Genomic DNA, 24,869 nt, shown 5'->3' with positions numbered 1-24,869 from the left:
AGGAAGAAAGTAATTCTTTTACAAACTAGCACCACTAGAAAATGGAGTTTCATGGATGTTCCAGTGATGGCAGTTTGGGTATAAGGTGTTTGGCCAACTGTCAGCCATATTTATTTTCATGTTTTTATCTGTGTAGCTATGTTAGTTAGATCACTTGACTTAGCCACTTTTCCATTTAACATAACCAACCAGGGCTTTGGACTTCCTGCCACCCTCCCACTTCAACCAGAGAAATTCCACTTTTATTTGTTTTCTGCATTAGGCTTCTTCTGAAGCTCACATTTGAAGGAAAGTCTCTGCTTTTTAAAAAAAAAAAAAAAAAAAAAAAAAAAACCTTTGGATTACATCAGTTATATTCCAACTGAGATCCAGTAAGGTGCTCCAGAAACTCTAACAGTGTTTTATTTCAATTTCATTTTTAAGTACATTTTAACTGTTTTAAAACTTAATAAAAAGCACCATGCTCACCCATATATGATATGTACCAAATTGTCATAGCAGTGAATAGCATCCCAGTATGTGCTGTGAGGATATTTGAACTTTTTATAAATGTCTTAGAAAGTTTTGCTTTTCACTGGTCTTTTTCAGTCCTACCATGTCTGCTTACCTAGAAGTGCCCAGGCAGGAAGAGCCTGCAGTGTACGTGGAGCACACTCAGCTCAGTGCCATGTACATTGTGCCCTTCATGGGTAACAGCCCACTCATTGTATAAAATAAGTAAAGGTCTAATAGTATCATGATAAATAATCCAGTTAAATCTAGCCCTTATTTTGAGTTTTGGGTGCTTTGTGTCTGACCCCTGTCTTAGTACTGAAAAGCAAAAGCAGTTGTATGAAATTTTTCACAAATCATTCAATTTTGAAACAGAACTTTGCTGCTTCTCCCTTTGGATCTTCCAGATTACTTAATTAAAAATTATTCCATGGCTGGGCATGGTGGCTCACACCTGTAATCCTAGCACTTTGGGAGGCTGAGGTAGGAGGATTGCTTGAGCCCAGGAGTTCAAGACCAGCCTGGGCAACACAGCAAGATTCCATCTCAATTAAAAAAAAAAAAAAAAATATTCGGGGCCAGGTACAGTGGCTCGTGCCTGTAATCCCAGCATTTGGGGAGGCTGAGGCAGGAGAATCACTTGAGCACAGAAGTTTGAGACCAACCTAGGCAACATTGTCAGACCCCCATCTCTATAAAAATTTTTAAAATTAGCCAGGCATTATGGTGTGCACCTCTATTGCCAGCTACTCGCGAGGCTTAGGTGGGAGGACGGCTTGAGCCTGGGAGTTTGAGACTGTAGTAAGTGTGATCACACCACCGCTCTCCAGCGTATGTGACAGAGCGAGCCCTGTCTCAAAAAAAAAAAACATTCCAGAGGGGGAAAAGTATTCAGAGATTATAAGCCAAGCAGTTGAAGGGGAAAATAAACATGTTACCAATTTCTTTTTTCAGTTTTTGGTTTCTTTGTGTGAGACAGTCTCTGTTGCGCAGGCTAGAGTGCGGTGGCATGATCTTGGCTCACTGCAACCTCCACCTTCCACGTTCAAGTGATTCTCTCGCCGCAGCCTCCCGAGTAGCTAAGACTACAGGCACGCACCACCATGTCCGGCTAATTTTTGTATTTTTGGTAGAGATAGGGTTTCACCATGTTGGCCAGGCCCGTCTTGAACTCTTGGCCTCAAGTGAGCCACCGGCCTCTGCCTACCAAAGTGCTGGGATTAAGGTGTGAGCCACCGTGCCCGGCCCACCTTACGAATTTCAACTGTGTGCAAGGAAAACATAATATGAGGTAAATTGGTTGTTATAAAGCTACAGCCATCAGTCTGTAACCCGACTTTTATTTTTGTACTATTCAGGACAGCATTATTATCAGAAGTGTTGAACATACTACTGAGGGTTTTTATTGTGAGTAGATGTTCGATATGAATATAGGACCTTGACAGTAACCTACATCTAATTATAGGACCTCTCTTTTCCCTTCCCCCGCTCCATGATAACTACCATTCTAAACTTACTCCTTTTTCTTTTTACATAGTTTTATTGAGTTTATATATACCCAAAAAAGTATGCATAGTTTTGTTTTTAACTTAATAAAAAGATATGGTCTGTGTAGTCTTTTGGGACTAGAATTTTTTTATTTAATATTATATTGCTAAGATTGAGCCATATTGTTGCATGACCGTAGTTTTTCATTTTAACTGCTATGTAATATTCTATTATGCAAACATACTACAGTTTTTTTCAGCTACTCTCCTGTGTTGGTGAGCGTTCGAGTTAGTTGTGGTTAACAGTCTTGTATATGTCTCCTGGAATATATATGCATGAATCTCTTTGCAGTGTGATTCTAGGGCTTGGAATTGCTGTCGTAGGGTGTGACAGTATTCCATTTTACGAGAGAATGCCAGACAGTTTTGTAAAGTGGTTGCCAAGTCTACACTTACCCTGCTCCCCGCAGCCAGCAAGGGATAATGTGAATCTGTACTCTCTCCATCACTTGATAGTCAGACTTTTTTATTTTTGCCAATCAGATGTTAAATAGTATCTCATGTGGTCTTGATTTGATTTTCCCTAACCATTAGTGATATTGAACATTGTTCATATTTTTAATAGCTATATGTGTATCTTGTGTGAAACATCTGTTCATGTCATTTGTCCATTTTTCTACTGTGTTTGTGGGTTTTTTTTTTTTTTTCGGTTTGATTTAGAGAAATGTTGTATGTGTTCTTGATATAATACTAGCAAGGACCGCTAAGACACTATTGAATAGAATAGGTAGTTGTGGGCATCCTTGTCTCGTTTCTGACTTTAAAGGGAATATTGCTAATGTTTTCACATTTAGAATAATATTGTAAGTTTTTCATTAACACTCCTTATCAGGTTAAGGAAGTTCTCTTTACATTGTTTTTTTGAAAATTTTTATTATGAATAAATGTTGAACAAGATTAAATGGTTTTTCTGCAGCTATGAAGAAGATAATAGGATGTTTCTTTTCTTTCAATTTCTTAATATGGTGAGTTAAATTTATAGTCTAACATTAAACCAACTTGAGATAAATCATTTTCATTGGGATATATTATATTTTTAATATACTACTAGATTTAATTTGCTATCATTTTGTTTAGAATTTTCATATCTATATTCATATGGGAAATGGGCCTGTAATTTTACTTTCTTATAGTATTTGGTTTAATTTTATGAGAAAATAAAATTAGTATTTAGTGGTATCAGTGTTATGCTGATAGAATGTAGCGTAGGCCTTGTAGAATGAGATGGAGGTTGTGACGGCTGATTTTACGTCAACTTTCGCCAGGCCTCAGTGCCAAGATATTTAGTCCAGCATTATTCAAGATGCCTCTAGGTGATGGATCGAGCGTTATTCTGGATGAGATTAAAGTTTAAACTGATGGACTTTCAGTAAAGCAGATTGCTCTCCATGGTGTGAATGGGCCTCATCCAGTTAGCCGAAGGCCTTAATGGAGCAAAGACTGACCTCCCACAAGCAGTGAGTTTGCCAGCAGCCTGCCTTTGGGGCTCAAACTACAGCTCTCCTCTGCATCCCCAGCCGGCCTGCCTGCCTGCAGATTTCAGACTTGCACCGCCACAATTCATAAACCAATACCTTAAGTCAATCCCTTCTTCTCACTCTATCTCTGGGTACACACACACATACACACGTGTACGCGTACGCATGTGCACATCTTGTTTGTACTGCTTCTCTGGAGAACTCTGATACAGAAGTAGTACACCCTGTTGTTTACTGGGGAATTCTGTATAAATTGTGATCTATTTATGGTAGAACTTGCCTATAAACCAACCTGGGATTGGTGTTTTTTTGGTAGAAATACTACTGCTTCAATATCGTGAATATTTATCGTACCATGTAGGCTTTTCATTTCTTGAGTCCATTTTGATAAGTAATATTGTAATATTTTTGTAGGAATTTAGGCAGTTTTCAATTTTGTTGGCATTTAGTTGCTCATGTTCATATTTTTTTTTTTTTCTTTTTTTTTTTTTGAGGCAGAGTCTTGCTCTGTCTCCCAGGCTGGAGCGCAGTGGTGCGATCTTGGCTCACCGCAACCTCCGCCTCCTGGGTTCACGCCATTCTCCTGCCTCGGCCTCCACAGTAGCTGGGACTACAGGTGCCTGCCACCATGCCCGGCTTTTTATATTTTTAGTAGAGACGGGGTTTCACCATGTTAGCCAGGGTGGTCTTGATCTCCCGACCTTGTGATCTGCCCACCTCGGCCTCCAAAGTGCTGGGATTACAGGCATGAGCCATGGTGCCCGGCCTAGTTGCTCATATTTCTAATAGTATTCTTTAATCTCTGCTTTATGTGTAATTATGTATCCATTTTCATCAGTATTACTTACTTGTACCTACTTTCCTCTTTTCTTTATTGCCAGCTTTTGCCAGTTGTGCTATTTCGTTTTGAAGAACCAATCTTTGGCTCCATTGGTTTCTTCTACTTTTTCATTGTTTTCTACGTCACTAACTTCTGCTGTTTGTTTATGTCTTGCCTTGCATTTGATTTATTCTTTTTCTATCATCATAGTTCATTCACTTTTAGCCTATTTTTTCCAATTTAAGTTTCTAAGGCTTTACATTTGTCTTAAAACATCACTTTCGTCACATCCTACAAGTTTAGGGACTTTTTTAGTTTTTTCTTCTTTGACCTTTAAGTTATATATTATCTTTAATTTTCAAATATGGCAGGAATTTTCACTTTTTATTTCTACCTTAATTGCTTTGTGATCAAATATAGTCTGTCTAGTTGCTATGCTTTGAAATTTGTGGAGGTTTTCATTATGGCCAAGTAAAAGATGAAATTTTGTAAATTTTGCATGTGTACTTGAGAAAAAATGGATATTTTTATAGTAACTGGTTGCAGAACTCTATGTGTGCCCATTAGGTTTGGCCTATTAATTTTTATTGGTTTTTTTCAGTTCTATATTTCTGCTGATAGTCTCTTTGATCAATAATTGAGATGTTGAACTCTCTCAGGTTACCAATTTTCTTGTAATTCTAGCACTTTTTACTTCCTAGTGACTATTTTTGTTTTAAATGTTTATATTTTCTTTTTTTTTTTTTTTTTTGAGACGGAGTCTCGCTTTGTTGCCCAGGCTGGAGTGCAGTGGCCGGATCTCAGCTCACTGCAAGCTCCGCCTCCCGGGTTTAAGCCATTCTCCTGCCTCAGCCTCCCGAGTAGCTGGGACTACAGGCGCCCACCACCTCGCCCGGCTAGTTTTTTGTACTTTTAGTAGAGACGGGGTTTCACCATATTAGCCAGGATGGTCTCGATCTTCTGACCTCGTGATCCGCCCGTCTCGGCCTCCCAAAGTGCTGGGATTACAGGCTTGAGCCACCGCGCCCGGCCAATGTTTATATTTTCTTATTGAATTGAACCTTTATCATTTTGTAGTGATGCCTCCATTTCAAATGCTTTTTTGTCTTTCTGTATCATATTAATAGAGCCACACTAGCTTCCTTTTTGTTGACCTAATATGCTATTTTTTACACTTTTACTTTCCTACTTTTAACCCCTAGGCTAGCCTGCTTCTCTACACTTTTACTTTCAACCATTTCATGTCTTTCTGCTTTGCTGTAGCTTTTGGAGGCACCGTATAACAGATTGTTTAAAATCCAATCTAGGCCGGGCGCGGTGGTTCAAGCCTGTAATCCCAGCACTTTGGGAGGCCCAGACGGGCGGATCACGAGGTCAGGAGATCGAGACCATCCTGGCTAACACGGTGAAACCCCGTCTCTACTTAAAAAAAAAAAAAAACAAAAAACAAAAAAACTAGCCGGGCGAGATGGTGGGCGCCTGTAGTCCCAGCTACTCGGGAGGCTGAGGCAGGAGAATGGCGGAAACCCGGGAGGCGGAGCTTGCAGTGAGCCGAGATCGCACCACTGCACTCCAGCCTGGGCCACAGAGCGAGACTCCGTCTCAAAAAAAAAAAAAAAAAAATTAAATCCAATCTAATAATCTTGGTCTTTTAATGAGAAAATTCAGTTAATTTACATTTGTTATTTTTTGTACTTATTTTAACCATCTAATTTTTTGATTTGGCTCATTTTCTCCTTTTTTAAAAAAATTGTATATCTTTTCTTCTCTAACAAATAATAATTTTAATATACTCCTACAATACTAGGTGTCTCCTTTTAACCCCTAACATGTTGATTTAACTTAGACTTAGTTCTGGATCACATATATTTTTGTCTCTTTTTTTTAAAAAAAGAACCTTTACTATTGTTAATTTATAATGTAGTAGACAGAAGTATGATAAACTATAACTTAAAGAATATACTTCTAAATTTAAATTGATGTGTATCCATATACATTAGTCTGTATCTAAAACATGTTGAAGGAAAATGGCACATTACAAAGACATAATATAACATTTTTGTTGAATTCGAAAACCTAAAACATTGGCATATACCATTTATGAATACCTACACATGAGTAAAAATTAAAACATGCTTGTTGTGTCTGGCACATAATAGGTGCTCTGGAAATACTAGTTGAGTGGATAAATGATGCTGAGAATATAACCTGATAATGTAGTTCTTATCCTAAATATTTAAAACATAAGAATTGGTGGTCTGAAAAATATTTATTTTCATATCTTTTAGATATGGGTAAGTGTCACCTTACCAAAGGCAAACAGGCACTAGAGATTCGAAGTAGTTTATCTGAGAAGAGAGCACTTACCGATCCAATACAGGGAACAGAGTATTCTGCAGAGTCTCTTGTGCGGAATCTACAGTGGGCCAAGGCTCATGGTATGGTAAAGCCCTTTTTTTAGATCTATAATATACTTACGTTAAATCATAAAGTTTCTTCTGAATAAATAACTTTCCTGCCAATTTTACAGTGAAAATATTTTGGCCTTCTAGGCAAATCTCAAACCAAACCAATATTTCAATTATGGATATTACACTGGTATATTTGATGTTAGAGATATCAAATTATTTAGCCCATTATTGTCACTATTGGTGAAATTAAAATGACCATTTAAAAATTTTTCTGTTTTTACGATAGGTTAATTTTCCATTCATCTAATACACAATCCTTAGAGTCTCCTATATTGTGACCTGTTAAAGTGTGCAGCTGTCGAAAATCATGGATTGGGTTCTGATCCAGTCTCTACCACTGTATGAACATGTTATCTATAACATGTAAATAAGAAATAGTACCTGCTTCAGGCCAGTTGTGGTGGCTCACACCTGTAATCCTAGCACTTTGGGAGGCCGAGGCAGGTGGATCACCTGAGGTCAGGAGTTAGAGACCCGCCTGGGCAACATGGGAAAACCTCATCTCTACTGAAAATACAGAAAGTTAGCAGAGTGTGGTGGCGCATGCCTATAATCCCAACTACTAGGGTGGCTGAGGCGAGAGAATCTCTTGAACCTGAGAGTTGGAGGTCACAGTGCAGTGAGCAGAGATTGTCCCACTGCACTCCAGTCTGGGCGACAGAGCGAGACTCTGTCTCGAAAAGAAGAAGAAAACAGTACCTGCCTCATAGGTTATTGGGATTGAATGAGTGCGCAGGTAGAAATGAGCAGGTACAGAGCACTCAGCAAGTCCTCTGTACTTGTGATTATTCATACATAACTGAGCATCCTCTCTTGGACACTTGATCAGTAAGCTGAGTGATCAGCAGAGATGACGAGGTGAAAATCAATCTGTACCTTAATTACCTTTTGCTAATTATGTATGGTTTAATGAAAAAAGTTTACCGATTGAAATAATTTTGGATTTTCTGAGTCCAAGTATCTATTCTGTGAGTCTCTTACAGATAATTGAAAAATAATTGTATTTATTGAACTTCTGTAAAATATCTTTATTTTCATACATAAGTTTTGTTCTTGGCCAGGTACGGTGGTTCACACCTGTAATCCCAGCACTTTGGGAGGCCGAGATGGGTGAATCACCTGGGGTCAGGAGTTGAAGACCAGCCTGGCCAACATGGTGAAACTCCATCTCTACTAAAAATACAAAAAATTAGCTGGTCATGGTGGCAGGCGCCTGTAATCTCAGCTACTTTGGAGGCTGAGCCAGGAGAATCACTTGAACCTGGGAGTCGGAGGTTGCAGTGAGCCGAGGTCACGCCATTGTACTCCAGCCTGGGCAACAAGAGCAAAACTCGGTCTCAAAAAAAATTTGTTCTCTAATGTGTATTTTTAGTAAATTAACATACTAAAGCACATTAAAATATAAAATGCTATAAATATCTCACCATTCCAGATAACTGGATAAGTAATTGAAATTGAATGTCTTTTCTCTAAAAAAGATCTAAACAAACAAAAAAATTACAGTGGTAAAGGTCAACAATAAATGAAACAATAAAACAAAACTAAAAGGTCGTATAGAAAATATTTGTAACAAATTTAATAAGTAGGTAGTTTTTTAATAATAAAGAGCTCATACAAAAAGGTAAGAGAAAAAAACATTTAGATCCTCAGTAAACAAGCAAATGATGCAAATTCAATAATCCACACTGCTGGAAGTATAGAGAAATTTTTTAAATGGCTAATTTAAGTAATTAAAGTATAGTTAAAACTATGATGGTATCTTTCTACTTTTTAATACCATCAAGTAGACGAATGTTTTAAAAATACTCTGTTTTGGACATGTTATGCTGAAACTTTTATTCCATGTAAACTGAAAATAATTTGTCCCATATGTAAAGGAACAATCACATAGCTATATCTGACAATCTTTTTTTTTTTTTTTTTTGAGACGGAGTCTCGCTTTGTCGCCCAGGCTGGAGTGCAGTGGCCGGATCTCAGCTCACTGCAAGCTCCGCCTCCCGGGTTTACGCCATTCTCCTGCCTCAGCCTCCCGAGTAGCTGGGACTACAGGCGCCCACCACCTCGCCCGGCTAGTTTTTTGTATTTTTAGTAGAGACGGGGTTTCACCATATTAGCCAGGATGGTCTCAATCTCCTGACCTCATGATCCGCCCGTCTGGGCCTCCCAAAGTGCTGGGATTACAGGCTTGAGCCACCGCGCCCGGCATCTGACAATCTTAAAGCATTATGAACTATGATAGAAAAGCAATAAAACCCAGAAGTATTATATTCAAGAGTTAACAGAATGGTTAAAGGTAACAAACTATAGTGTGGCCATTCAGTGACACTGTGCTTTATTAAAAATTCTGGTCATATAAATTGAGGCAACAGTGAGAATTTATCTACAGTTGTATGCATATTTTTTATTGCCACAATAAAAATTATATATACAGTCGGATAAGAACTATAAGCAAATGGTAAATGAAAGATTTTGTTTGGCCAGCAGAATATTGAGCTTTATTTTTTAAATTGTATGTGTTTAAACAATGTAAATCATGTTTTTAAGCAAAAGAAATACTAACTATATTCTCCTCCATAAATATTTGCCTTTTATCAGGAAACCTACCAAAGTTATTCTTATTGTTCTTTTTCAGAACTTCCGGAAAGTATGTGTCTTAAGTTTGACTGTGGTGTTCAGATTCAATTAGGATTTGCAGCTGAGTTTTCCAATGTCATGATAATCTATACAAGTATAGTTTACAAACCACCCGAGATAATAATGTGTGATGCCTACGTTACCGATTTTCCACTTGTGAGTTTCTCTTTTATTTAAAATAGTGATATATTCTCACTTATTAAAGACTCAATTTTTTAACTTACAGTTGATGGTAAATATAAAGGAAATATATATGTGTATATATTTATAGTTTAGTAACACTGGTCATAATATTTACTAACTTCCAAAATACCTTAAGTTTATGAGATTTAGAAATGTCTAAAGTTCACTCAGGAAGGATGCCTTTGATTTCTTGTATCCTAAACAGGAGAGCCAATGTGAAGGAATAAAATGTGCTACAAATATGTCAAGAATAATTTCCTTTTAAACAGTTATAACTTATATTGGAAACAGTAGTTTTTAAGTCTTGTTAAGGTATGGTCATATCCTGGAATAATAGAAATCTAGTTCTGCTCTTTTCAAACATTCAGGTATGATAGTTATTTTATGTTGGTCTGAAGAAGCCAGTAAAGAGTACCCCTCTTTCCTACATGAGTGTGACAAAATTGAGAAGCAAGCAAGGAGTAAGACAAGCAGAAACCCAAAATATCACTTTTATTACTGATAGAGGCTTTGTGGAGGATATTGCTTCATGTCAGAGTAAACGGTCTAGCACCAAACCCCAGAATTCAGTGGCCACCCCACACCTCCAGTTTCAGCACTACGGAGCCCGGATAGGCTTCCTGGGGTGCTGAGCAAGCCAGGGGCCTGTGGGCTTCTCACTGGAGGAGCAGAACCCTCTTACTCTTGGCCATTGGGTTGGCTCTAAAAGAAGAAAAAGGAAAAGGCTGTTTATTTATCCTTCTTAAATATTCTAATCATATAAATTTCCCTGCACCTTCCCAAAAGTGATCATTAAGAGAAGAGAATCCAGGAGTCAAACACTAATGGGGCTCTCTCTGCTTAAGAGGAAACTTGAGTAGCTCAAGAAGCATTTCTAGGAATCATTTGAAAGGAAACTCTTTCAGAGCTCACTTTACTTTTTATTTTATTTATTTTTTTTTTTTTTTTTTTTTTTTTTTTTTTTTGAGACGGAGTCTCGCTCTGTTGCCCAGGCTGGAGTGCAGTGGCCGGGTCTCAGCTCACTGCAAGCTCCGCCTCCCGGGTTCACGCCATTCTCCTGCCTCAGCCTCCGGAGTAGCTGGGACTACAGGCGCCCGCCACCTCGCCCGGCTAGTTTTTTGTATTTTTAGTAGAGACGGGGTTTCACCATGTTAGCCAGGATGGTCTCGATCTCCTAACCTTGTGATCCGCCCGTCTCGGCCTCCCAAAGTGCTGGGATTACAGGCTTGAGCCACCGCGCCCGGCCCACTTTACTTTTTAAATGGCTTAATACAGAATTGAGAATTCCTATTATAACCATAGATTGTTGTTTTCATTGTTTAGCCCTGGATAATTTTGGGATTATCAAAATTTGCAAAAGGCCAAAATTCACGAGAGAACAATATCAGTTAAGACCTCTTATGTACTAGATTATATTGTGGCTTTCATTGATTTCATTATTAACAGTCACTAATTTTTTTTTTTTTTTTTTTTTTTTACAGGACCTAGATATTGATCCAAAAGATGCAAATAAAGGCACACCTGAAGAAACTGGCAGCTACTTGGTATCAAAGGATCTTCCCAAGCATTGCCTGTATACCAGACTCAGTTCACTGCAAAAATTAAAGGTTACTACCTTTTCTGTTTATAGCTACTAATGGAAAACTTTGGCATAGACCATAGATATGCTGCCTTATTATTAAATAGAGATAACCAGTCTACAGAAGGTCCTATCAGGGACCCTTCTTATATTCTGTTTCCGCTGGTGGCCACAGGACTTTGTGTGCTTACCTTCCATAATGCTGAAAAATTAGTAACATAGAACATATTCTTTTTTCTTTTTGTAGAGACAGAGTCTTAACTCTGTCGCCCAGGCTGCAGTGCAGTGGTATGAACATAGCTTACTATAACCTCAAACTCCTGAGTGCAAATGATCCTGCCACCTCAGCTTCCCAAGTAGCTGAGTCTGCAGGCACATGCCACCACACCCAGCTAATTTTTTAAAACATTTTGTAGAGAAGGGAGCTCACTATATTGCCCAGGCCAATCTCGAACTCCTGGCCTCAAGAATCCTCCCTTCTTGGCCTCCCAAAGCACTCAGATTACAGGTGTGAGCTACCACTCCCAGCTCCATATTCTACTTTTAAATATGTTCAGATTTTCAAGTAATCATTTCCTAGTTCTGTAACTAAACATATAGCAAATTAGAATTGGAATTTCTTTTCCATTTTTTATTTCTAGTTGACTTACAAATGAGAAGCTAGTTCTGCATGTTGAGTGTTCTAATGAAAGCTTTCTTTTTTGTTTTTTTTGTTTTTTTTTTTTTTTTTTGAGACAGAGTCTCGCTCTGTCCCCCAGGCTGGAGTGCAGTGGCCGGATCTCAGCTCACTGCAAGCTCCACCTCCCGGGTTCACGCCATTCTCCTGCCTCAGCCTCCCGAGTAGCTGGGACTACAGGCGCCCGCCACCGCTCCTGGCTAATTTTTGTATTTTTTTAGTAGAGACGGGGTTTCACGTGTTAGCCAGGATGGTCTCGATCTCCTGACCTCATGATCCACCCACCTCGGCCTCCCAAAGTGCTGGGATTACAGGCTTGAGCCACTGCGCCTGGCCCTAATGAAAGCTTTCTTTGCAAAAATTGAGATTTTAATTTGTTCACAAGTACATGCCCATAGAATGTATCAGCTAAAACTCAGGGAATGGAATGGGCACAATTGAGAATTACACACGTAAACCTGTTGTCATCCTGTTCGGAGCTCATCTACTTAAAAGTCCTTTCTTCTCTTAAAAAGTTAGCCCATTATCTGATTCAGTTATATTTTCCATCTACGATTATGGATTACTATATTTTAAAAACAACTTTAGCTTTTTTTATAAAACTGGTACAAAACTGGTTTTTTTTGTTTTTTGTTTTTTGTTTTTTTTGAGGTGGTGTCTCTCTGTCACCTAGGCTGGAGTGCAGTGGCACAATCTCAGCTAACTGCAACCTCCACGTCCTGGACTCAAGTGATTCTTGTGCCTCAGCCTCCTGAGTAGCCAGGACTACAGGCACACGCCACCATGCCCAGTTAATTTTTTGTATTTTTAGTAGAGACGGGTTTCACCACATTGGCCAGGCTGGTCTTGAACTCCTAACTTCAAGTAATCCATCTGCCTCATCCTCCCAAAGTGCTGGGATAGGCATGAGCCACCATGCCCGGCCCAGATCATTCCCCATCTCTAGTAATAAGGAAGGATAAGTTTCCTAAGCTGCACTGCTTGGAAAATATGTTTTCCCTGTTCATCTAGAATATAAGATCTCTGACTTTGACTACTAACAGTACTAAGAACTAGAAATTCTAAATGTGTTGTAAGTATCGCATGAAGGAAAAGGAAGATGATGATAGCTGGCGTTTCTCAGTTTTGGGGAGATATAAAGGATGCCTTGAGGATTTGGAACCTGGAAAAGGAGAGTTAGTGGATTTTTGGTGGTGAGGGGGTGGGGTGTGTATGTGTGAATATATTTTCAGATTGCTATATATTCACTGTTGATGCCAATAATAAACCAGATTTTTTTCCTTTCCAGGAACATCTAGTCTTCACAGTATGTTTATCATATCAGTACTCAGGATTGGAAGATACTGTAGAGGACAAGCAGGAAGTGAATGTTGGGAAACCTCTCATTGCTAAATTAGACATGCATCGAGGTTTGGGAAGGAAGACTTGCTTTCAAACTTGTCTTATGTCTAATGGTCCTTACCAGAGTTCTGCAGCCACCTCAGGAGGAGCAGGGCATTATCACTCATTGCAAGACCCATTCCATGGTGTTTACCATTCACATCCTGGTAATCCAAGTAATGTTACACCAGCAGATAGCTGTCATTGCAGCCGGACTCCAGATGCATTTATTTCAAGTTTCGCTCACCATTCTTCATGTCATTTTAGTCGAAGTAATGTGCCAGTAGAGACAACTGATGAAATACCGTTTAGTTTCTCTGACAGGCTCAGAATTTCTGAAAAATGACCGCCTTGTTTTTGAAAGTTAGCATAATTATAGATGCCTCATGTGAGATAGTACTCACTTACATAAAGTGAAAAGGCAAATTTGTATATGTAGAGAAAGAATAGTAGTAACTGTTTCATAGCAAACTTCAGGACTTTGAGATGTTGGAATTACATTATTTAATCACAGACTTCTTCTTTCTAAGATTTTGTGAATTGGTTGATTAGTTCTGTACAAATGAAGTATGGAGGTGTGTATGTTTATATGTATATAACAAAATATTTTCATCGTGACCATCTGAAGTAAGAGCAATGAGAATGGCATTATTGCAGAATAAGTCATTGTATTTTTAACACCAGAAAGAACCTTGCTGATCACCAGGCATAACCTCATTTTATCAATGGAAGAAACACATAGAGGCATCTAAGTTAGAGCTGGCACCAGAACTGAGACCTCCAGAAATCTATTCCAGTATTTTTTCCACTACACACTGCCTTCCTGACAGGTTCTGAGCTAAGTGTTATTTTTGTAGATAGAGTGAAATATATTTATATGTATAAATATATAGAGATACATAGCTGTGTATTGTCTAAAGGAATGTACAGACTTTAGTTTTTGATAAGGACTTTGCTGCAAGTTTTAGTTAAGAGGTTTGTATATAAATCTGATGTAGAACAGGCTGAAATTTCTTGTTCATAAGATTATAAAACCACATGAGAAGTGATCAAATGTTTGTTAAAGCTAGATAGAGGTTAAGAATCAAGATATAATGGATAATTTTCATAGCTGCCTATCTGAATTTTCCAAATATTTAGCATCTTCCTTGATAATATGTATTTTCTTCTTGAATTTCACTGGCCTAATGAGATAATATTCTTATCTTTGGTTCTACCTAAAAGTTGGTTAAAAATGCAATTGGCACTAACAAGGAAAAATACTGAATTAATAATTTTAAAAGTCTCACAAAGAAAATCCCAGGCCTAGATGGCTTCACTGCTGAATTCTACCAAACATTAAAATTAGCACTAATTTTTTGCAAACTGTTTCTAAAAGTAGGAGAGAATAGAATACTTCCCAACGTATTCTAGGAGGTATTACCCTGATACTAGACTAGATATCACGAGAAAACTATAAGCCAATATTCCTTATTAATACACAAAAATCATTAACAAAAATATTAGCAAACTGAATCCAGCAACGTATAAAAAGGATTCTACATCATGACCAAGTGGAATTTATCCCAGGAATTCAAGGTTGGTTCAACATCTAAAAATCAAATAAACTAATATACAGTCAGTTCTCATTATTGACAGTAATTATGTTCTACAAAATATTCTCCCACAAACACTGAATTAAATATGGAACAACTGCTTTTAGGAGAATGTGTTTGTGTATATGTGTGTATACATATGTTTATCTCATGCACATTATGAGCTTGAATTCTTAATTCATCCTAGCAAATTCTACTTTATTTTACAGAAGTGAAAGTGAGGTATCAAGTGTTAAGTGACATGCCCACTAACAGGTGTCAGAGCTGAAATTCAAACCCCATCCACCTGGCCCTGGAGCCAGAGCTTCTTGTACTACACTGAATTTCCCCTGCCATTTCCATCCTCCAGTCATTTCTCTATGAGGCTGAAACAGGAAGGCAGAGGCTGAAACAGGAAGGCAGAGCATCATCATGTTCAGCCTCAGCTGGGACCATGTGTATTGGGTGACTCAAATTTTTCATCCATTTACACATATCCACAAATGACCACAAAAGTGCCACAGATATCAATTTGAGGGTTATAAATTTTAGCAAGTTGGTAAATTCACAAATACATAATTGTGAATAATGAGGATCAACTGTACCATATTTAATAAAGCACAAAACCCACATAGATTGTCTTAATAGAGACAGAAATAGCATTTGATAAAATCCAAAACTTTTCATGATAAAAACACTCAACAAACTTAGGAATAAAAGGAATCTTCCTACACATAATATAACATCTATGAAAAACCCACATACGACATTATACTTCATGGTGATAGACTGAAGGCTGAATGTTTTCCTCTTAAGATTGGGAAGGACAAGGATGTTCACTCACACTACTTCTATTCAGCATTGTACTTGAAGTTCTAGCCAGAGCAGTTAGGTTAGGAATTCAAGGTTTGTTCAACATCTAAAAAATAAAATAAGCTAATAAAAGCCATTTATACTGCAAAAAAAGTGAAACTATATGTATTCACAGTTGATATATACTTGTATATAGAAAATGCTAAGGAATCCCTAAAAAGTAATGAGTTCAACAGGTTGCGCAGGATACAAGATCAAATATTATACAAAAATCAGTTTTAATTCTATACTAACAAAACATTCTGAAAATGAGAAGAAATCCTACATACAGTAGCATCGAGAATAAAACTACAACATATTGTTTAAAGAAATTAAGATCCAGATAAATGGAAAGACATCCATGTTCATGGATTAGAAGACTTAATATTGGTAAGATGGCAATGTTGCCCAAATTAGTCTACATATTCAACACAATTCCTATCAAAAACTTAGCTGTATATTTTGCAGAAATTGACAAACTGATGATAAAATTGATACGGAAATGCAGGGGACCCAGAATAGCCAAAAAATCTTGGAAAAGAACAAAGTTGGAAGACACTTTTACCAATTTCAAAATGTGCTATGAAGCTACAATAAGATAGTGTAGGCATATAGATAGACATATTGATCAGAGGAATGGAACTGAACATCTAGAAATAAACCCATACATTTCTGATCAACTTATTTTCAACAAGGATGCTAATACCATTCAATAGAGAAGGAGTGGTCTTTTCAACAAACGGTGCTGGGACAACTGATAGCTACATGCCCAGCAAAAGGATCCCTACTTCCTACCACATTACAAATTCTAACTCAAAATGGATCATAGACCTAAATATAAGAGTTTAAACTCTTAGAAGAAAACAGAAGTAAATCTTTGTGGTGTTGGGCTTAGGAATGGTTTCTTAGATACAACACCAAAAGCACAAGCAACAAAGGAAAACAATACATAAATGGGACTTCATCAAAATTAATTTGTCTTAAAGGACACCATTAAAGTGAAAACCCTCAGAATGGGAGAAAAAAAAATTTGAAAAATCATGTATGTAATAATTAAAAAAAAAAATACATGCAGGTGCCCAGCTGTGGTTACCACAGAGCAGCACTGTCCCAGTGAACTTGCTGTGATAGGATGCTTGGTGTCCGCACTCCCAGTGTGATAGCTTTTAGCCTCATGGGGTTGTTGAGCAATTGAAATAATAGCTAGTGTGAGGAACTGAATTTAAAATTTTAGTTTTAGGCCAGGTGTGGTAGCTCACACCTATAATCTCAGTACGTTGGGAGGCCAAGGTAGGTGGATCTCTTGAGCCCAGGAGTTTGAGACCAGCTTGGCCAAGATGGCAAAACACTGTCTCTACTAAAAATACAAAAAAAAAAATTAGCTGGGCATGGTGGCACACGCCTGTAATCCCAGCTACTAGGGAGGCTGAGGCAGGAGAATCGCGCTTCCCCTTTATACTGTGTGTGTGTGTGTGTGTACATATATATATATATTTTTTTAAGACAGAGTCCTGCTCTGTGTGTGTGTGTGTGTGTATATATATATATATTTTTTAAGACAGAGTCCTGCTCTGTTGCCCAGGCTGGAGTGCAGTGTGACATAGTCTCGGCTCACTGTAGCCTCCACGGGGGCTGAGACAGGAGAATCGCATGAATTTTTTTAAAAATTCTAAACATGTATTTGTAATTTTAAAACTGGCTAAAAAAAGAATGATACAGTTTTGGTCTTTTTTTTTTTATCAACCATGTTTTTATTTTACTTGAATCTCTCGTGGCAATTGCTTTGTAATATTGAAGTAGGGGCCGGACGCGGTGGCTCAAGCCTGTAATCCCAGCACTTTGGGAGGCCGAGACGGGCGGATCACGAGGTCGGGAGATCGAGACCATCCTGGCTAACACGGTGAAACCCCGTCTCTACTAAAAAAAAAAAATAAAACTAGCCGGGCGAGGTGGTGGGCGCCTGTAGTCCCAGCTACTCGAGAGGCTGAGGCAGGAGAATGGTGTGAACCCGGGAGGCGGAGCTTGCAGTGAGCTGAGATCCGGCCACTGCACTCCAGCCTGGGCGACAGAGCGAGACTCCGTCTCAAAAAAAAAAAAAAAAAAATACTGAAGTAGGATTTACACAAGTGGAATTTAGAAAAGATTATCTATCACATCTATCAATACCAATTAGAATGTAATAAAGAAATTAGGATAGTGGAGGTTTGAGCAATTCAAGGCTCACGCAAATTCAAAGCTAGTACTTGATGCTGACGGGATATTTTCTGGAAGGTAATTATTAAAAATTAAAGTCACAATTACAAATTATATATTTTCTAATAAAAGAAATCTCAACTCATGGGATAATTTGAATATAAAACACTGGATTGTTCCTCATTCAGAGATGAACAAGTCAACACATTTCAGAAAAGAAAGTCTTTAAAGAAGAATCCTGGCACAGAAAAGGTCCATTTAGACATTTCCTTCTTCCTGCGTCTCTAATACCTCTTACTTTTCAAATCTCTGACTTGCACATGAAGTAACAGTGAGATGGCCTGTTCAGTAATTGCAATTTTTTGACTTGTCAAATTCAAGAAATTCAATTATGTAGCCAAAGCTTAGATCATTGACATGTATATTGGCATAAGCTTTTTTAGTTTGCTTTTAATTTTATTAGAAGTGGGGTCTCAATTTTGTTGCCCATTCTGGTCTCAAACACCCATCCTTCAAGTGATCCTCCTGCCTCAGCAGCATCAGTTTAATATCTGGATAAAATCTGATGTATGTAATTTTACTTTTAAGGGTTTTTTTTTCCTAACAGACATCCTAACAAAGTTGTTTCCTATTCCTTGAACATTCACCTGATACTTATATACTGTCATTACTTTAACTGTTAACTGATGTCAGCTACTCAGTTTACACACTACTTTTGTACATTCCATCCTGTTTCTCAGTTTGACATTCACATTCAAATTCAGAGTTTGACACTGAAACCCTGGGCATGGTGGCTCACACCTGTAATCCCAGCACTTTGGGAGGCTTCAGTAAGCAGATGATTTGAACCCAGGAGTTCAAGACTAGCCTGGGCAACATGGTGAAACCCCATCTCTACCAAAAAAAAGAAAAAACAAAAATTAACTGGTCATAGTTGCACACACCTGTTAGTCCCAGTGACTCAGGAGGCTGAAGTGGGAAGATCGCTCGAGCCCAGAAGGCGGAGGTTACAGTGAGTGGAGATTGTGCCACTGCACTCCAGCCCCGACAACAGACCAAGACACTATCTCAAAAATAAAATATTAGTAAAGAGTACACTCAGTGTGAAAATATGTAAGTGTCCATGTTCTCTTTTTTCTAATTTGGTAGCATTAAAAATACTGAGCATCAAAGTTTGGCTTTATGACGGAGGAGTCATCTGAGACACCTCAGGTTTCAGCCCTTACTAATAGCGTGGCTCAGTGTGTTACTTGCCTGTGCTTCTGTTTCCCTATCTGTAAAATGGGGATGGTGCTGTATCATCAGAGGGCTTATAATACTTTACAGAGCTGGCAGTACTAAATAAGACCGTTCCTCTAAAGTGCTGGCGTTTTTGGAAAGCATCAACCCATCAACCTTGTGCTTTAAATGTGCTTTAAATTCTTAAAGCTATACCTGTAGGCAGTATAGAGTGTATTCATTGTTCAGGTACTTCCTACAAAGTACTTTCATATATTGGCAGTGCATCTCTTTTTTTTTTTTTTTTTTTTTTTTTTTTTTTTTTTTTGAGTCTCTGTCTCCCAGGCTATAGTGCAGTGCATGTCTTGGTTTGCTGCAACCTCCACCTCCTGGGTTCAAGCGATTCTCGTGCCTCAGCCCCCTGAGTAGCTGGCATTACAGGCGCACACCACCACGCCCAGCTAATTTTTGTATTTTTAGTAGATATGGGGTTTCACCATGTTGGCCAGGCTGGTCTCGAACTCATGAACTCAAGTGATCCACCCACCTTGGCCTCCCAAAGTGCTGGGATTACAGGCAGGAGCCACCGCGCCCAGCTGGCAGTGCTTATCTTCTAAAGTTGCAATTGAGTTTTATTCCACTGCAGAATTTATTCTGGATTCCACTCCAGAATCGCTTTTCAAAAATCATGCAGATTTAATGCCACCAGTTGTTTGTGTTAGGTATCTACCCTGCAAAACAGCTCTAAAGGTGATTTACCAAAAGATTAACAGCATTTATCTCTGGTGGGATAATTTTTCTTTGCTTGCTTACCTGTATCTTGCAGATTTTACACAGTGAACGATTGTATAATTTTAAAATACAGATATGCACAATTGTATAATGTAAATATGCTCAGCTTCAATAAATTTGTTTTAAGAACACATTTTTAACTTTTCATAAGGAGTCTTCAGTTTAAAAGTACAATGGCATATTACAGAGTGTTATTCTGTTACAAAATTAGTAAAGCTCATTCTACCTCAAAATCTGAAGTAATTCCAACTTTTTTTTCATCGTGCTTGAGTTTAGTTGATAAATAGCATTTTAAGTACTAAAAATGATTGGATGAGTATTTCTCCATTAATAAGTTGCTGAGCACCAGGGTAGCAGATGGAAGCCCTTTCTGTGTGCTAGGTTAAAACATTTTACATGAGGTCTTATTTAACCCTCAACAGCCTTGCAGTTCCTAGATGAACTGATTGTTAGGCTAACCAGAGATATTAATATACCCTCCGGGATAACCCAGCTAGTAAGGGCAGAGCCAGGATGATTCAGACGCAGACCAGAGCCGGGTATTTTGTCCACAGTACTGCTGCTGCTTATACCGTAACAGGAGAAGTACACAACAGTGTCTTAATGTTTCATTCTTACATGAAAAACGCTTTTAAAATATTGAAACATTATAGAAGCAAAAGTGCATCTCTAAATGTGATGTACTTTTAGGTCACATTATGTCCAAAGGATTTGACCTAAAATTAATGTTGCTGTATTATGCTCCACACAGTAGGCTGCTCTGCTAGGGAAATTTTTAATATTTTTAAAAATATTTTCAGGCCGGGCGCGGTGGCTCAAGCCTGTAATCCCAGCACTTTGGGAGGCCGAGACGGGCGGATCACGAGGTCAGGAGTTCGAGACCATCCTGGCTAACACAGTGAAACCCCGTCTCTACTAAAAAATACAAAAAACTAGCCGGGCGAGGTGGCGGGCGCCTGTAGTCCCAGCTACTCGGGAGGCTGAGGCCGGAGAATGGCGTAAAAACCCGGGAGGCAGAGCTTGCAGTGAGCTGAGATCCGGCCACTGCACTCCAGCCTGGGCGACACAGCGAGACTCCGTCTCAAAAAAAAAAATAAAAAAAATAAAAATAAAAATATTTTCATAAGCTTTGGTTTTACCACTTCCAAGTCTGTACAGACTGGTTATTTCTACATTACAAAGACAGTGTCTCCCTCAAAGGCTGACAGTTTTTTTATAGTCTGTGTTTGTAACATATACATCTATTCTTGCCAGATGTGGGTCACATTGCCATCTGACCTCAGCATCCTTTATGTTATGCTCCAACTTGGGTAAGCGGCTTTGTTTCCTTCCCAATCTCCTGGTCAGACAGTTGACCTCACGTCTATGTCTAGTGGTTTTCAAACATCAGAGTAGCCCCTTGTTGGAGGGGCAGGGTTGGGGTTCCCCACTGTTTTTCACATTGCCTTTCCAGGTAAGTTTTGGTCTGCGCTAAACCCTGCTTTTGCTTTGAGATTCTCCCCCAACACAGCCATACCCCACACCAGCTTGGCGCCTCTGGGAGACCGCAGCCCTTAGAGAAAAGGGGAAGAAAAGCTTCCTGACTACACAGTGAGGGCTGGAGGCGTCTGGCCTGGAGGGAGTCCTGTCAGCCAGTGTGAGCTGCTGGTGACAGGGAAAGACCATGTGAAAAGGTCCTGACCTGCGGTTCAGGCCCTCGAGCAAATGACACCAAATTTGTCCCCCAAATCAGCTTTGTTATTCAAGATGTGGCTTGCTAGCAGGTACTACTAACAAGGCGCAGCACCGTCTGGTATCTTCCCACTGGAATCAGTTGTTACTGCTAACTAGGTATTAAGTGTCTGAAAACCTGATTTTACACTTAGACGCCCAGTTATATAGCTTTGGGAGGGATACAGTTTTGAGGTGTGCAGTGACACTCTCACCTGCGAGGCAGAAGTGTGCTTGTTGGGGGAAGGCCAGATAGGGGGCACACAGGGGTTGGCATGCTGGGACATGCTTTTCCTGGAAGTGTACGTGCAGAAGGCCACATCATAGCCCAAGGCTCTATGAGCACGAAAGGAACATGGCGCGGGGCTGGGTGGGGGTCATCTAGATGAACCTGACAGTTAATGACAGCAGGCTAAGATGAGCCAAATGTCCCTCTCATTGGCCAACCTTGCCAGTGAGGCTGAATGCTTCCAAGCTAAGAGTCTCCCCGTCCTGGACAGCACCTACAGGACCCTGCCAGTGTCTGCCACCCGGGGTGCTTTCTGACCAGTTTGCTTGAGCTACAGTAATTCATTGGTTCAGCTTGCAGACTTGCCTTGGAGCCTTTCTAGCCATGTGAGCTGACTTCACATCTCAGACCTGACCCATGGTATGACTCACAAATTACCTTTTCCGACATTTTCGTGTCCTGGCCCCTTGTTGGCAGCATGTGACCAACACTGGCCACCAAGGCCCAAGCTAGACTGGCCAACAGAGTGGGGAGGGCGGAGGGCTGAGGGCTGTGGAAACCACAACCGTTACTAGGTAGGATTCATTCTGCCAGTAGACTGAAAAGAATGTCACCAAACAGTGTCGAGAAGGAGGATAAGGAAGACCATTGCGTGATGCCCTGCTCAGCTGAGCAGACCTGGAGGCAGGAGAAGGGATATCTTCAGGTGGGCCAATGGGAGCAGCTGGCTTTCAAAATGCCACTTAAAAGGGAGGCTGGCTGTTGGCCTACACTGCACAGGAACTTCCTGGCCAGATGCTACAGGGCCTGGGGTCACCAGCAAGCCTAGAGCTGAGGCTCCCTGAGCCCATCTCCAAATACATAATCCGAGTGGGGCTGTGAGAGGCCAGAGGGGCAGTGCGGGACCTACTCCTAGAGGACTCACCCGCTCCCCAAAGGGCATGTGATCCATGCCCCAGGCCAGTGCTGCTGGCTGAGTGTGAGGAAGCTTGGACTCCATTCCTCAGGAGCCCAGGCACTTCAGCAGGAAGGCTGGGGACCTCTGGGGCCAGCACTGGGGGCAGAGCAATAGACAAGACTAGAGGGCAGAGGGCACGTGGGAGCTAAGCCTGGGGAGATAGGCAGGGGAGCTGCCACACAGCTGGGTCCGACCCAAAGACTTCAGGGGCAAATCTGCCACCCCAGCCAGCATTGGGTTTCTCCAAGTCCCTCTCCTTTTGGGGTTGTGTTATTTACCAATTCCTAAAGGGGACCTCAGAGACTAGCTCAAAGGCCATCTCTCTTACTGCATTCTCCCTGGTCCCCTCAACAGGAAGCCATGCAGAGACAGAGAGTAGTGCTTTCTGTGTGCATTTCACCCAAAAACGCACACAGAATGGAAACTAAACCATCTCTTGGCATGAATGACTCCTGACAAGGACCCCAGATTGCACCAGCCAGGCTGGGCTCATCACCTTCCCCAGATGGGAAGGCCCACCTGTGACCTGGCTATTCTAGGACATCACAGGACATCACAGGCCATCACGGGCCAATCTGGTTCCCGCCCACCCCATTCCACTGGAAGATCAGGTCCATTAATTCACGAGAACAACTGAGAACTCAGAGAAGCTGTAACACTCATGGTCATGGTTTATCACAGTGAAAGGATATAGATTCCAATCAATCAGCAAGGGAAGAGCCACGTGGACAGAGGCCAGGAGAGACCAGGCCCCCTCCATCATCCTCCTCTGCTGGAGTTGCACGGTCAGTGCTTACTCCTCCCAGCAACGATGTGCCGAAACACACAAAGCGCTGCCAGCTAGGGCTGCTCACCTGAGCCTTGGTGTCCAAGATTTCTACTGGGGGCTGGTCACCCAGACATGGCTGATCCTGTTGGCTGATGCTGGTTTCCAGCCCCTGCAGAGGTGGAGCTGACACCACTTGGCCCGAGGGACCCCCATAGGTCACATTGTTAGCAGAGGCTATCTCTTGGGGCTCAAGGCCCCCAGGTAAATAAATGCACTCTTATCAGGGAGGCAATTCCAAGGGCTTAGAGGTGGCCTCCTGGGTGCCGGGGATAAGGGCCAAACCTTTCCTTGGTCAAGGTTAATCATGACCACACCCCAGGACACTTGAGGCTGTCTCACTCTGGAATATTGTGCCTGCTGCTGACGGCCTGGAATGCCTTCCTAACTTTGTCAGAGGGATTTGAATGAGTGACTCGATCTTGAATAGGGGCTGCATTCAGGAGGTTAGGCATTCTCAGTCACAGGATGAGATAGGAGGTTGGCAGGACTGATATCACAAGATACAGGTCACAAAGACCGTGCCGATAAAACAGGATGCAGTAAAGAAGCCAGCCAAAACCCACCAAGACCAAGATGGTGATGAAAGTGACCTCTGATCATCCTCATTGCTACTTATTTGCTAATTGACCATTTACAAATGCCATGCAATGTCCAGAAGTTACCCTATGTAGTCTAAAAAGGGGAGGGACCCTCAGTTCCAGGAAATCACTTTCTCAGAAAACTCATGAACAACCCACCCCTGGTTTTGCATAGAATCCATAAGTAACCATGAATATACTCCATCCAGCAGCCCATGCCACTCCTGTCTATGGAATAACTACTCTCATTCCTTTACTTTCTTAATAAACTTGTTTGATAAACTTTATGGACTCACCCTGAATTATTTTGTGCACAAGATCCAAGAACACTGTCTTGGGGTCTGGATCAAGACCTCTTTCCAGTAACAGTTTTGCCAAGCTCACCCCTCTTCTTTCTTCAAATCGTACCTTAATTAAGTGACACATCCCTCAGAAAACCTTACTGCTCAGCCTCCAAGTTGGATAAAATTCCCCTTTGCACATTCCCAGGGAGCCTCGGCTTACCCCATCAGAGCCTCTATCCCTCAGCACTGCACTTCCTTCCTCTCCTTGTCCTCCTTTTCCAGCATCAGGCAGACTCTGCAGGGCATGCCCAAGAGCTGGAGCTTAAGCTCTCTCCTTGGAGCCCCCGTCTCTTTCCCACCATGCTCATCTCAGCAGACGACCACTCAGCCCA

At 40.4% G+C, this 24,869-nt stretch overlaps 1 protein-coding gene across 3 annotated transcripts in view; it reads left to right on the top strand.

The window, feature by feature from the left end:
• The window catches only part of LOC105477057 (MALT1 paracaspase), an 86,044-nt gene extending 66,022 nt beyond the window's left edge, over window positions 1–20,022 (top strand). For all 3 annotated transcript variants that reach the window (XM_011733397.3, XM_011733396.3, XM_011733395.3), the window contains 4 exons: window positions 6,626–6,775; window positions 9,441–9,598; window positions 11,107–11,232; window positions 13,169–20,022. In XM_011733397.3, coding sequence (XP_011731699.2) covers window positions 6,626–6,775; window positions 9,441–9,598; window positions 11,107–11,232; window positions 13,169–13,606 — 872 coding nt within the window. In that variant the 3' untranslated portion in view covers window positions 13,607–20,022. The remainder of the gene's footprint in view (window positions 1–6,625; window positions 6,776–9,440; window positions 9,599–11,106; window positions 11,233–13,168) is intronic.
• The last annotated feature ends 4,847 nt before the right edge of the window (window positions 20,023–24,869 follow it).

Source organism: Macaca nemestrina, chromosome 19, assembly GCF_043159975.1.
Source record: "Macaca nemestrina isolate mMacNem1 chromosome 19, mMacNem.hap1, whole genome shotgun sequence".
Taxonomy (NCBI): domain Eukaryota; kingdom Metazoa; phylum Chordata; class Mammalia; order Primates; family Cercopithecidae; genus Macaca; species Macaca nemestrina.
This window is presented reverse-complemented; position numbering and strand designations above follow the sequence as displayed.